The 13,998-nt window shown below is 42.5% G+C and overlaps 1 protein-coding gene across 3 annotated transcripts in view; it reads left to right on the plus strand.

The window, feature by feature from the left end:
* DOCK8 (dedicator of cytokinesis 8) overlaps positions 1-13,998 on the plus strand; it is a 220,844-nt gene that overhangs the window by 134,781 nt on the left and 72,065 nt on the right. For all 3 annotated transcript variants that reach the window (XM_060300871.1, XM_030877059.3, XM_030877061.2), the window contains 7 exons: positions 239-377; positions 980-1,081; positions 4,209-4,304; positions 4,998-5,232; positions 7,799-7,963; positions 10,368-10,537; positions 13,191-13,286. In XM_060300871.1, the coding sequence (XP_060156854.1) occupies positions 239-377; positions 980-1,081; positions 4,209-4,304; positions 4,998-5,232; positions 7,799-7,963; positions 10,368-10,537; positions 13,191-13,286 (1,003 nt within the window). The remainder of the gene's footprint in view (positions 1-238; positions 378-979; positions 1,082-4,208; positions 4,305-4,997; positions 5,233-7,798; positions 7,964-10,367; positions 10,538-13,190; positions 13,287-13,998) is intronic.

Consider the following 13,998-nt stretch of genomic DNA (forward strand, 5'->3'; position numbering starts at 1 on the left):
TTTTTTTTTTCTGGCAAAGCTTTTTGTTTGTGAGCAACCTTACATAAGTGAAGTGTATCCAGTGACATAAGCTTGGTCTCAGGACTTTAAGCTTAGGAGGAGACTGATGTAAAATGAAAAGTAAAACACCAAGCAGGCGAATTCTGAGGGGCAAAGGGTCCGTGGTGTTACAATTTACAGTCAGAGAAGCCATCATTCTTGCTAAAAGTTATTTGTGTCTAATGTGCTTTTGAAACAGGTCTCCTGACTTCTATGAAGAAGTGAAAATTAAGCTCCCTGCTAAGCTCACAGTAAATCACCACCTCCTGTTCACCTTCTACCATATCAGCTGTCAGCAGAAGCAAGGAAACTCCGTAGAAAGTCTCCTGGGATATTCAGTGAGTTGTTTTCAACTTGCAGATTCACTCTGCAGTTGTTGGGGCCTCCAAGGTTCCTGCAGAGATAAACAGCTAAATTCTATTCACTTGCTTTTTTCCTGTCAGAAGTAGCAAAATGTGCCAAACCAGATTGCAGCAAAGAGCAGAGATGACTTGACTTAGGAAATGACTATTTCAGGAATGAAAGGTGGTGGGTGAGAGATAGTGAAAGAATACTCTCATTACAATGTCCATTATTTCCAAATTTTATATATATGCTTCACATATAAAAATAGCTCTTTTTTCCCCAAGGGGAAAAAGTTATTTCTTTAAAATATATAAAAGGTAAAATAAGCATTGATGTTTTCCAGATATACACACACATTGGCTATAAAGAAAAACGCTACTACTTTGGCTCCGAAAGCAGTGAGTCATTGATATTACCATCTCAGGAGCTCTCAGGGAATTTAAAATCTAAGAACTTGACAGAAATTACTGCCCAAAAGAGCTCTGGTCAATATCTAATCATCATTTAGTTGCGTTTGATTATTGTGAGCTAGATAAATTGCCAGAATTATATGCTGTAATAAATCCCATTTTATTCTTTACATCATCTATTTCAGTGGCTGCCAATTCTCTTAAACGAACGTCTTCAAACTGGCTCCTACTGTCTCCCAGTTGCCTTGGAGAAGCTGCCACCCAACTACTCTATGCATTCTGCAGAGGTAACCAGCAAGCTGGCCATCACCTGGTTCCTGTCCAGCCATGGTCTTGGACCACCTTTCCAGAGCCACTTCCCATTCCTTTATACATGACTAAGGATGCTCAGCGTGTTTTGGGGAGCAGTCATCTGTCAGCACAGGGTGTTTTCTGAGAGCACGTTGTTCTGATAGGATGGGAGAAATAACTGGGTTTAAGCCCTCATTAATTTAGATTGTCACCAATTCAGAATGTTGGGTAATACAACCCATACCCAGGCAGCATTACCTTGTATTATCTATAACAAAGGGGTTTACAGAATGGGGTATTTTAAAAAGGAAGGCAGGGCTTCCCTGGTGGCGCAGTGGTTGAGAGTCCGCCTGCCGATGCAGGGGACACGGGTTCGTGCCCCGGTCCGGGAAGATCCCACGTGCCGCGGAGCGGCTGGGCCCGTGAGCCATGGCCGCTGAGCCTGCGCGTCCGGAGCCGGTGCTCCGCAACGGGAGAGGCCACGACAGTGAGACGCCCGCGTACCGCAAAAAAAAAAAAAAAAAAGGCAAATAGAGCTCACCTGTGATAACAACTGCTCTCAGCTCCCATCCTTACAAAAGGTTCCCATGCCAGATTCCACTGGTTTCTCCTCTGGGTCAATTGTCACAGTGCCCAGGTGGATATTGGGGCTTTTATTCCTCTAAAGAGCCCAATGTCAATATTCTTTCTCTCCTCCCGTTCCCTGTCCCGCCTTTTTGCCCATACATTCTGCTGCAATCCACTAGTTTAAAGGGAGCCCAGTGAACCCTCCGTTCTGATTGCACCAGCACCAGCGCTCATGCTTCTCAGTCTGGTTGGTGTAGGTTTACATCAATAAGATTTATTTTGAAGCAAATACCAGACATCATATCATTTCATTTATAAATAGTTCAGTATTTTATCTTAAAGGATAAGGGCTCCTTTTTTAACCATCACGATACCATTGTCATACCTTAAAAATTAATAATAGTTCCTTAATACCGTCATATATCCAGTGATCAAATTTCCAATTATCTCATTAATGTCATTTTTTTTTTACAGTTGTTTGTTGCGTATGAGGATCCAAATAAGCTCTATACATTGCTATTGCTTGACATGTCTTTTAAGGCTCTTAATCTATAGGTCCCCCTTCATCTCTTTTGTTTTCCTTGCATATTTCAAGTTGAATTTCCCAGGAATTTGAATTTTGTTCCAAATTTTATAGTCAACTTTTTTCCTACTCTGACTACCCACCCCAACTCCCCAGGCTATTCCATTTTCTATTTCCTTTTTTTTTTTCCCCCTGGAGAGAGAAGCTACCTTTGCCCTGGGCCACAGGCATATGCCTGAATTGAGATCAAAACTATTCTCCTCAAAACCACCTAAGTGGTTTTGTGAGTATGTTCACAGATACTCCCCGTTACTTTGTATGATTTGGACACACAGCCCCTTGCTGAAGCCCTCAAAACCACCTTTTCAACATCAGGCTGCACATTCTAATTTCCTAGAACACCCAGTAAACACACCTGGCTTTGGAGACAAATACATCTTGATCCAAAATCCAGATTCTGCCATGCCCTAGCTGTGTGAACATGGGTGAATTGCTTACCCTCTCTGAGTCTCAAAGAGGAAACCTAGCCCAGACCTGCCTGCAAGGTAGCTGTGAACATTGAATGAGATAATACATATCAAGCAACAAACTCGATGCTTAAGTAAATATTAGTTCCTTTTTCCTACTTGCCCTAAGCTATCTTTATCAATATGCCCTCAGCTTCTCCTAATATGCTTTAGGGCTACCCCGTCCAATATCGTTGCCACTAGCCACGTGAGGCTATTTAAAATGTGGCTAGTCCAAACTGAGATGTGCTGTAAGTATAAAACACAAACTGGGTTTCAAAGACTTAGTAGCAGGAAAAAAATATATAAAATATCTTATTCATAGTTTTCTATTTTGATTACATGTTGAAACGATAATCTTTAGGCTATATTGGGTTCAATGAAACATAGTATTAAAATCATTATCACATTAAAAAAATTTTAATGTGGCTACTAGAAAATTTTAAATGACATAGATGGCTCACATTATATTTTTAGTGGTCAGTGTTGCTTTAGATTACTGCAAACTCCAGTGACCCCACAGGTCAGACTCATTAATAATGAGTGCAAGGTCCTGGTGGAATTTGTTCACACTGGAGACTGTCTTCCCACCCAAGGTCATAGCTACTCCTCTGCTCTGCACATTGGTGCCATGCTGGGATGCAAGACCAACGTCTTCAAATTCTCAAAAGACGATAGAAAAGCAGGCTTTCATGTGAAATTTTCTGACATTCAAATGTTTGGCAACTAATTCGACAGTTTCTAACACTGGGCCAAACAGCACCTGTCTGTGGGCTGGATCCAGCTTTGGGCCCCAGTTTGTAACTCTGTCTGAGATAGTTCCAAAGGTCCCCACCCCGTGCACACATCCTACCCTTGCAAGTACAGTATGTTTCCTTCCATTAAAATGCAAGATACACAAAACCCACGCTCACATGGCCAAGTCTGCCAAGGCCCTCCTTACTCAACACTGTAGGATGACAATTCCCTTGAGATTTTAAGGCAAGAAGTGGTCTCTGAGGACTACCGGGCTATTGATATATAAATATTATAAAAGTCATTTTGAGTAATTAAAGCAGGAGCCTAGAAGGACTGCTACTTGGAAACATTTTGTTAAAAGGGAACAAAACTGTAGTCTCTCAAAAGCATTAAAATTTCATGTCTTCTAAAGATATTCTACACTTTGTCCTGACATTCCTGATTAATGGAGAAATCATTAGGATATGACTTTATTTTAATTCCTAGAATCAAGGATTACCAGTGCTGGATGGAAGCTTAAATTAGATAGACAACGCGATTCAAACCCCTTCTTTCAGCATGAGAAAATGAAGGCCCAGAAAGTTTCATTGACCTGTCAAAGTGAAAATAATTAATTTGGCGTAAAACTGAACTTGAACCCAGGGCTCCTAACTCTAAGGCCAGTTATATTAGTTTTCCAGGGAGATTTGTATTTGTATAACCCTGACATCTACTGTCAAGTTGCTTTACTCTGCTTGTTAGTACTGAGAAAAGGGAATTGAATTGCTAATTTGTTTTCTTTTAACACAGAAAGTCCCTTTGCAGAATCCTCCCATTAAATGGGCTGAAGGACATAAGGGAGTATTCAATATTGAAGTGCAAGCTGTTTCTTCTGTTCACACCCAGGTAAGGAGTATCCAGGTCAAGTTTAAATCAGAACAGCAGGCTAATAATGAAGATGGGGTGCAGCAGACAAACTTCTAAGGACAGTTCAATAAAAGATCAGTGAAGATCTTTGTGCCTGGATAAAACAACACCAAAAAACCCTTTTAGTTCTATGAGGGAAATTGCAAGCCTGTTAGGTTTTATTTGTTGTTTTCATAGAAAGACCTTATAAAAATGTTGAAGCAGCTTGGCACCTGCACTGTTGGTTGAGAAGTTTCGTGGGGAGACTTCATTTAAACATTTTCCTGCTGTTGCTGTCTCATTTCCCTCTGTAATTCTGCCATTTCTCTTCCAGATTTTTTGTTGTTGTTGTTCTACTTTCTCTCCTTTTCCTGCCACTGTCTTGAGTTTTGCATCTGCTTAGACCCCTGTCTCGGCAGTGTGTTTGCCTGGTATCCCTGCCTCTGCTTACAGAACATGTCAGAGTCCAAATTAATTTTTCTTCAGCTAATAATTATTGAGAGGTTCTATTTTGTGCACAACACTCTACAAAGAAGTTCATAACCTGGTCTGAAACACCCGTGTCTTAGAACTTCTGCTCTGAAACACTGGGTAAGAGGTTTTGCCTAGAAGGAGCTATCTGATTGTGTTTATGAATCCACTGGTGAGCGTTGAGGGGATGAGACCCATGAGGCCTGCCATCTGCCTTCCCAGGACAACCACCTGGAGAAGTTCTTCACCCTCTGCCATTCCCTGGAAAGCCAGGTGACCTTCCCCATCCGCGTGCTGGACCAGAAGATCAGTGAAGCGGCTCTGGAGCATGAGCTGAAGCTCAGCATCATTTGCCTCAACTCCTCCCGCCTGGAGCCCCTTGTGCTCTTCCTGCACCTGGTGCTGGACAAGCTCTTCCAGCTGTTCGTGCAGCCCATGGTCATCGCTGGCCAGACAGGTAGGAGGCCTGGGGGCCTGGGAGGAGGCAGGCAGTGCCTTGTTTTATGAAACACGATTTTCCAGAAGTTCCGGGAGCAGGGCCAATGTGATCTTTCTGTTGAGGATGTGAGTCCAAGGGAAACCAAGTCCACTGCTATTTTTTTTTTTTTTGGAGATTCCCTGGATGTTTTAAAAAAAGAAACATTAATATAGGATGCTTAAAATTATCGGGTTTTTTTTACATTAATGTGTTGAATGACTGAAGCCAATCCTTTAAATTTCATTCCTAGTAATTGATGGTTTTCTTTTACCTCGAAGATATTTTTTGTTGACTTGACCAACAAGGGAATCCAATGTTTTAAAGAAATAAGACAACCCATGTTAAGTGGAAGGAAAGGAACTGTCTAAATTGAAATTCAATGTGATCCCTTTCTTACTGAGATAAAATGCATATACCATAAAATTCACTAAAGTGTACAATTCAGTGGTTTTTAGTATATTCACGAGGTAATGCAACTGTCACTACTTTCTAATTCCAGACCATTTTCATCAGCCTCAAATGAAACCCCACACTCCTGAACAGTCACCCCATTCTCCCCTCCCCTCAGCACGCAGCAAACGCCCATCTTAAATGCTTACTTTTAACAAATGAACACTAAATACAATGTGTAAGACTTCCTTTGGAAATAATGTCATGTAGGGCCTGGGTCCAGTGGTTCTTCCATCTCCTGCAGGGGTAGACTGGCTGCTGTAGGGCATCTTTGTTTGACACTGTTTTCAGCTGGGCTTGTATTAGTCTGTGCTCTCCAGCGCAGCAGATATCTTTGGGTACCATCCATGCTGCCAGTACTGTGCTTAGAGTTGTAGGTTTTGCCATAATAATCAAGACCATATTGAACCTCAGAGGACTTACGATAAAATATAGCAAAGATCAGCAGCACAGGACACAAGTCCTCAAATGGACACAGCTGAATACTGTCGGGGTGATGACGAAGACATCCATCCGGGAGGATGAGGAAGGCCCCCAGAAAGAAGCCTGCAACTGAGATGGCTTTGAAGTGGGGTTAGAGGGAAAGAAGCCAAAATGGGGACAGAGACTGGCAAAAAGCAGAGGACCAGAGTGTCTGGATCAGAAAAAAAGTAGTTCAGAAAAAAGTGTCAAAACCACTTTCCTGGGAGTGTCAGAAAAGGAGGAGATAACACTGTTGGGCCGTGGAATATGAGTAAGTTGGTGGGGAGGGAGAAATGAACTTGTAGCCTAGGACACATGGGGGAGCTTTCAGAGCTAGGGAAGAGCGTGACCTCTGAATCCCTCAGTTTGCAGTGTATCCTGGGATGCCTCTGCTGTGGCTCCACAGATAAGGCGTCCTACATTGTCGGCTACCTTTTCACACATGTAGCTGTTGCCTTTCCAGCTAGATGCCTGTGGAGTGGCCATCTGTACCCTCCCTGGATTTCCTTCTACGCCCTCCACATGTGTGGTGCACTGCTTTGTAGGCCCCAGCTATGCAGTGTAGACTTGTTCACTAGACAGAATGTTCATTCACACATTTTGAGCCAATATGTGGGACTCCAGGGTGTTGGGACAGGCAGCATAGGTGGAGGCACTTGGTCTCCAAGCATCTATTCAGAACTTATCTGTGTCAGGCACCATGGAAGGCATGGTGGGGAGAGAAGAAAGTATGAGAAATGCACTTTGCTTCCAGCTTATCAGAGAGACAGAATTTCCCACTGCAAACAGCCCAGGAACCTTGTGATCTGGTGTCACTTAAGCCCTGTACTGAGTGGTGTCAGAGGCTTCATTGAGGAGGTGGGATGGTGCTTAGCATTGAAAGGTTAGTATGATTTTGTGGGTGGGAGCAAGGAGGGCTTTCTAGGTGAGGACAGCAGCACGAGCAAAACTGCAGAAGTGAGAAGCAGACGCGCGATGGGGACAGTATAAAGATTGCCTTATTTTAAGGAAGTTGAATTTGAGCAGAAGAGGGTACCAGGTGGGATAAGTAGGGTGGAGCCAGACTGTGGAGGGTTTGGAGCTCCTCAGCAAGAGTGTACACAGTGAAGCACTGTTTGTACAGGTCCAGGGACTGACATGATACACATACGTTTTTAGATTAATCTGTACACCAAGAATCCATATTGTTCAACAGCCCATCTCAAACCATAGTGTGCGTAAGAATGACCTGGGCATCTTGTTAAAATGCAGATGCTGACTCAGTCGGTCCTGGGCGGGGCCTGAGATTCTGCATTTCTAATAAGATCCTAGGTGATACTGATGATGTCAGGACAGACCCCACTGAGTAGCACCACTTTACAGCGTGGTTTAGAGAGGGGAGGAGGTCTGGACAGGCTCGGATCTTCGTCCTGAAAAACCACAGTGCTGGCAGAAGGAGGAAATGTGAAGTCCTTTGCAGTAAGCAGAGCTGGCATGCTGGAGCTTACTAAAACCACTCACCCTGCCCCAGGGGGTTCAGCCTGGTTCAGCCGGTCAGCGGTCAGGACTCCTTGTCACTGCCCCAAAGAATGTTCCACCTCAGGCTCATTAAGGACTCACTGCGGGGCCGCCCGTTTTTCTCTTGGTTCCTCAGCCAACTTCTCCCAGTTTGCCTTCGAGTCTGTGGTGGTCACCGCCAACAGTCTGCACAACAGCAAGGGCCTGGGCAAGGACCAGCATGGGAGGAACTGCCTGCTGGCCTCCTATGTGCACTACGTCTTCCGCCTGCCCGAGCCGCAGAGGGACGTACCCAAGTCAGGTAACGTCCCCCTGTCCCACCCCCACCCCGCCACCGGAGTATGGGAGCCTGGCGGGCAGCGCACCCTCACCCCCGCCCCACAGAATTCACAATAAAATTAAAAGCCCGAAAGTTAAATTTTTATCTTTCAGAATAAACAAAACTTACATGAATGCTGAAATTAAAAGTTCATGTCTCGGGCTTCCCTGGTGGCGCAGTGGTTGAGAGTCCGCTTGCCGATGCAGGGGACGCGGGTTCGTGCCGCGGTCTGGGAGGATCCCACATGCCGCGGAGCGGCTGGGCCCGTGAGCCATGGCCGCTGAGCCTGCGCGTCCAGAGCCTGTGCTCCGCAACGGGAGAGGCCACAGCAGTGAGAGGCGCACGTACTGCAAAAAAAAAAAAAAAAAGTTCATGTCTAGATTTTTCTCTCTTGCTTTCTATCTGCCTTCCTCCCTATTTTTATATTCTAAACACTTGTTTTTTCTGCCTATTTGATAATCCCTCACTGATCTTCACCCAGTCGGTACTTTTTTTTTTAACATCTTTATTGGAGTATAATTGCTTTACAATGGTGTATTAGTTTCTGCTTTATAACAAAGTGAATCAGTTATACATATACATATGTTCCCATATCTCTTCCCTCTTGCGTCTCCCTCCCTCCCACCCCTCTAGGTGGTCACAAAGCACCGAGCTGATCTCCCTGTGCTATGCGGCTGCTTCCCACTAGCTATCTATTTTACATTCGGTAGTGTATATATGTCCATGCCACTCTCTCACTTTGTCACAGCTTACCCTTCCCCCTCCCCATATCCTCAAGTCCATGCTCTAGTAAGTCGGTGTCTTTATTCCCGTCTTACCCCTAGGTTCTTCATGACATTTTTTTCCCCTTAGATTCCATATGTATGTGTTAGCATACGGTATTTGTTTTTCTCCTTCTGACTTACTTCACTCTGTATGACAGACTCTAGGTCTATCCACCTCACTACAAAATTTACAAGCAGCTCATGCAGCTCAATAACAAAAAAACAAACAACCCAATCCAAAAATGGGCAGAAGACCTAAATAGAATGATGTACAGACTGCCAACAAACACATGAAAGAATGCTCAACATCATTAATCATTAGAGAAATGCAAATCAAAACTATAATGAGATATCATCTCACACCGGTCAGAATGGCCATCATCAAAAAATCTACAAACAGTAAATGCTGGAGAGGGTGGGGAGAAAACGGAACCCTCTTGCACTGTTGGTGGGAATGTAAATTGATACAGCCACTATGGAGAACAGTATGGAGGTTCCTTAAAAAACTACAAATAGAACTACCATACGACCCAGCAATCCCACTACTGGGCATATACCCTGAGAAAACCATAACTCAAAAAGAGTCATGTACCACAATGTTCACTGCAGCTCTATTTACAATAGCCAGGACATGGAAGCAACCTAAGTGTCCATCAACAGATGAATGGATAAAGAAGATGTGGCACATACATACAATGGAATATTACTCAGCCATAAAAAGAAACGAAATTGATTCAGTTGCAAATCCCTTCTTTTAAAAGCTGGAGAAGTGACAACAGAGCCTAGGATTCTAGGATCATAATGATAAGGAAAATAATATATATTTGATAGCTGTGGTAAGCAGTGGCCCCTAAACTTTTCATCATGAAAAAATAAATCCCTTTTCTCATTTCCCCCAAACTAAACTTCTGAAATAATAATTCATTTCTCCAGTCTTTTTATAATAATCAACCAGAACGTCTGGTCAGCATGATATAAAAAGTAGCATCAATAAGTTAACAAAATTCCAGGCTCTGACAAAGGAACTTGGGCATACTTATTACTCCATGCAGCCTCATTTCAAGTAAACCTGTAATTTTAAATGTTTTTTAAAAATACTCATAATATTCATAGACTCACATAATCACCTTTGAACACATGTAAATACTCAAAGGTGAGAAAGATGGCTATACAGTGTATACTTATTCTCATAAGATTCAGATGATTCCTTGGATTCTCAGATCTCAGAAATGCAAGTCTTATAAAGCTGTCATCATTTAAATACTAAGAAATAAAAAATATCCACATTTCGAGCTTGTCTTCAGAAATCAGAACCTTGTGGGCTGTTTCCCCATGGCAAGAAGAAGCTGGAGATGAGGAGCAGCCCCTGTCTTTGGATGAGGCATGTGTTTCCAGTTTACCACAGTCCTCACCCCTCCCTACTGCCTCACACCCTATCTTTCCACCAAAACATTGCCTCCCTGGCCTCTCCTAGGCATTTGCTAATAAGACCCTAATTCCAAGACCTAATCTAGTGGGTTTCCACTCTACTGTCTACCCCATCCCTCCTCAGTTCCTTCTCAAGTCCAATAAGTGACTCTAATCCGCTTTCTGTTGACATGTCTATACCTGGTGGGGTGCAGGCAGCCCCACTTCCTTCCCAGACCCTCGCTACCACACATACGGACGCACGTCTGCTGCCGCTGTGAGTTCAAAGCTGATGCAGGCCCGAGTGATGAGCAGCAGTAACCCAGACCTCGTGGGGACACACTCTGCAGCAGACGAGGAGGTTAAGAACATCATGTCTTCAAAGGTAAGGAAGATGTCAAACCCTGGAAAGAGACATGGGCTTTTTTATTTTTAACTAACACTTGGAGAGACAACACGAAATCAACCACTGCTGCTGCCCACTGGCTTGGTCAAATGCTCAGCTTTCAAATTATTAATATTCTTTTCTTTTGAAGTGACTGAGATCATTCTGATGCCAGGCAAGACTGGCATTTGAAGGTATGCACGGAGTTAGTGAACTCTGGTGGGAAGTTTCTCGGGCATAGCTGGTTTAGCTCCGTGGAGTTGACGAATACCATGAATTTTATCTTCCAGGAAAAAAATTTGGCTTTAACTGTTTTTGATGCCTAGAAAGACTGTTTTTTGTTTTATTTTTTAATAACTTGCCTTTTAGATTCATTAACATCCATAGATGGATTGATTATCCCATGTAAGAATCCCAAAGATGAAAGCCAAATTTATAAACAAAAACCGAGATCCTGGGAGGGTTGGTGACTTGCCCTAGATTGTTTCCCTCCATGAATTCTTTGTTTTCTCATAAACTTTTTATTTTATAAAAGTTTTAGATTTATAGAATTATTGTCAATATATGACAGAAAATTTTTGTGTACTCAATGCATAGTTTCCCTGTTACTAACCTTTTACATTAGAACGGCACATTTGTCACAATTAATGAACCAATATTGATATATTATTATTATTAACTAAAGTTTATATTTTATTCAGATTTCCTCAGTTTTTTCCTAATGTCTGTTTTCTGTTCTCGGATCCCACCCAGGATACCACATTAGATTTTGTAGTGACGTTTCCTTAGCTCCTCTGGGTTGTGACAATTTCTTAGACTTTCCTTGTTTTTAAGGACTTTGACAGTTTTGAGGCATACTGGTCAGGTATTTTGTAAAACGTCTCTCGTTTGAAATTTGTAAAAATTGTGATATAATTCACATACCATAAAATTCACCCTTTTGAAGTGTATAGTTCAGTGGTTTTTCATATATGTACAAAGCTACCATGAATTCTTAATCTGAATTTTCTTTCCAGTTATCTGTGGCCTCAGGGTGGCTAAGCTTTTGGAATAATGTCATTTCCTCTAATGAAGATAAATCATACTCTCTAGGTTTTGACATCATTCCCCTAACACAAACCACCTACTTGAGACAGTACGTTGTGAGACAGGAAATCTGGAGACCAGGGTTGGGTCTCGATCTGATACCACCCAGGCCTGTGGTCATGGACAAGTCAATTCCTGCCCTGAGCCTTATTTTCCTCATCTCTGTAGAAGTTCTGAACGCTGGATGAATGTAAGAATCATCTATAGATCCACTCCTAGAGATTCTGATGATCTATAGGTTGTATCATATGAAATTGTTGATATTCTATCCTTTTTGACTTACAGAATCAACCCAGGTATGTGCTGGAGCTGGTTCATACCAGTTTCTGAGAGCTGATTGTTAAATTTTCAGGAACTTTCTGAACGAGTTGTTAAACGCAGACATTATTAAAAATTAAATTATATAAACGAACAAATAAGTTATATGGAAAACAAAGGTAATCTAAATGCAGTGTTCTGGAGCAGAACAGGACATTAGTGGAAAAATTGGTGACATTCAAATAAAGTCTGTGGTTTAGTTAATAGTTAATGTGCCAATGTTAATTTCTTAGTTTTGACAAATGTACCATATTTATGTAAGATATTAACATTAAGAGGAACTTGGTGAAGCGTATCCAAGAACCACCTTTGCAACTTGTCCATAAATCTAAAGTTATTCCCTTTTTAAGGGAGTACCCAAGCCTCATCCCTTCTTAATTGCTTTACTACATTTTACTGTTATCTATGTTCTTGAGGTTATTTATGCCTACTGTACAGTGGTTTGCTACTGCACATCTCTTTGCAACTCCATATTCGGTAACGTCATGTTAACTTGAAATCAGCTATGATGGAAGCATTCACAAGCACAGAAATCGACAGGTTCTACCAATCAGCCCCTCCCCTCCGAGAGCTGGCTGTTAAGCACTTGCCAGCACAGCCTGGTTCAATTTTGCATCTAAGTCCTCTTTAAGCAGGATCTTTGCGGATCGCCGAGGGGCGAAGTGGTCAGCAGCTGTTATCCAGACTTGATTATTACGGTTTCCTTTAATGGAAGTGAAAATATTAAATTTTCTCTGTGGACTAGGTTAAGAATTTTTAAATTATTCTGTAGTGAGGGGAAAAAATTTTGTCTAACTAGAAGTATCAAGCATGATCTTCCTTTCAGAAGTGGTTTTTTGACAATTTATTAAAGTGTTTAGGAGACTGGGTAAAGTACCGTGCTAGCCCACAGAGAGGCACTGTTCCCACACATTTTTCTTCCTGCTCTTCCAATTAAGTCAGAGACTTAGAAAGTTGAAGGGACTGTTCAGCACCCGGTGGTTCTTAACTAGGATTTAACTATAGGTGGCTACACACCAACTAACAGTGAATATCTCAGGAGCAAGTAGAATTTGGTGTAACTTTACCTTCTTTGCTTTGTTTTATGTTTATGTTTGGCAGTTGTTTTACCTTTGTAACCAGAAAAAAAAAAAGAAAGAAAAAGAAATATGTTAACAATGAATTCTAAGCTTGGGATTTCCAGGCCGTTGGCTCATCTTTCTGGGGACCACTGTTGGTTGACTGTTGAGTCATGGTTTGTGTATTTCAGATGGCTGATCGTAGCTGCATCCGGATGTCTTATTATTGCTCTGGCAATAATGATGCTCCAAGTTCAACAACAACCCCAAGGCCAGTCAGCAAAAAGGTACTGAACAGGCAGTGTGAGAATAATTTGCCCGGCCTCTCACTATGATTGAAAATAGATGCCGTAAAGTACTCTCCTGTCTTGTTCCTGCCCTCCTAACACACACACGCACGCGCGCGCGCACACACACACACACACGCGCGCGCGCGCGCGCGCGCACACACACACACACTTTTGCAGCCCTGTCCCAGGTGCCCCAGTTTTTGACCACCTAATTACCTACTAAGTGGTTCTCCAACTTACCATGCATCAGAAGTACCTGGGTGGCTTGTTAAAACTGACTGCTGGCCCTACCCCTAGAGTTTCTGATTCAATAGATCCGAAGTAGGGCCCAAGGATTTGTATTTCTGATAAGTTCCCAGCTGATGCCAATCCAGGAACCACACTTTGAGAACCTGAGAACGGCTGTATTAGCTTCTTTTTTGGTAAAAGGAAAGCTGGGGACAATTCATCCTCAAAAAGTGAATGGCAATAATTAGGTATCATTTATTTCAATACGATATCATACATGAAAAGCCTTGTAATTCTTTCCAATCAGCCTTACCTCTGAGTTCAGAGACTTGACAAGCTGTTAAACTGCTCATCAGAAAGAACTCTTCATATTAAGAGGATTCTCCAGTTGTCACGTCATGTGTGGTCCAAGGGGTGGAGGATAAAGAAACTGTCTGCCCCAAGTTTTCTCCTCCGCCAGGCACCCAAGAGTCTCACAATT

Source organism: Globicephala melas, chromosome 6 (genome assembly GCF_963455315.2).
Source record: "Globicephala melas chromosome 6, mGloMel1.2, whole genome shotgun sequence".
NCBI lineage: Eukaryota > Metazoa > Chordata > Mammalia > Artiodactyla > Delphinidae > Globicephala > Globicephala melas.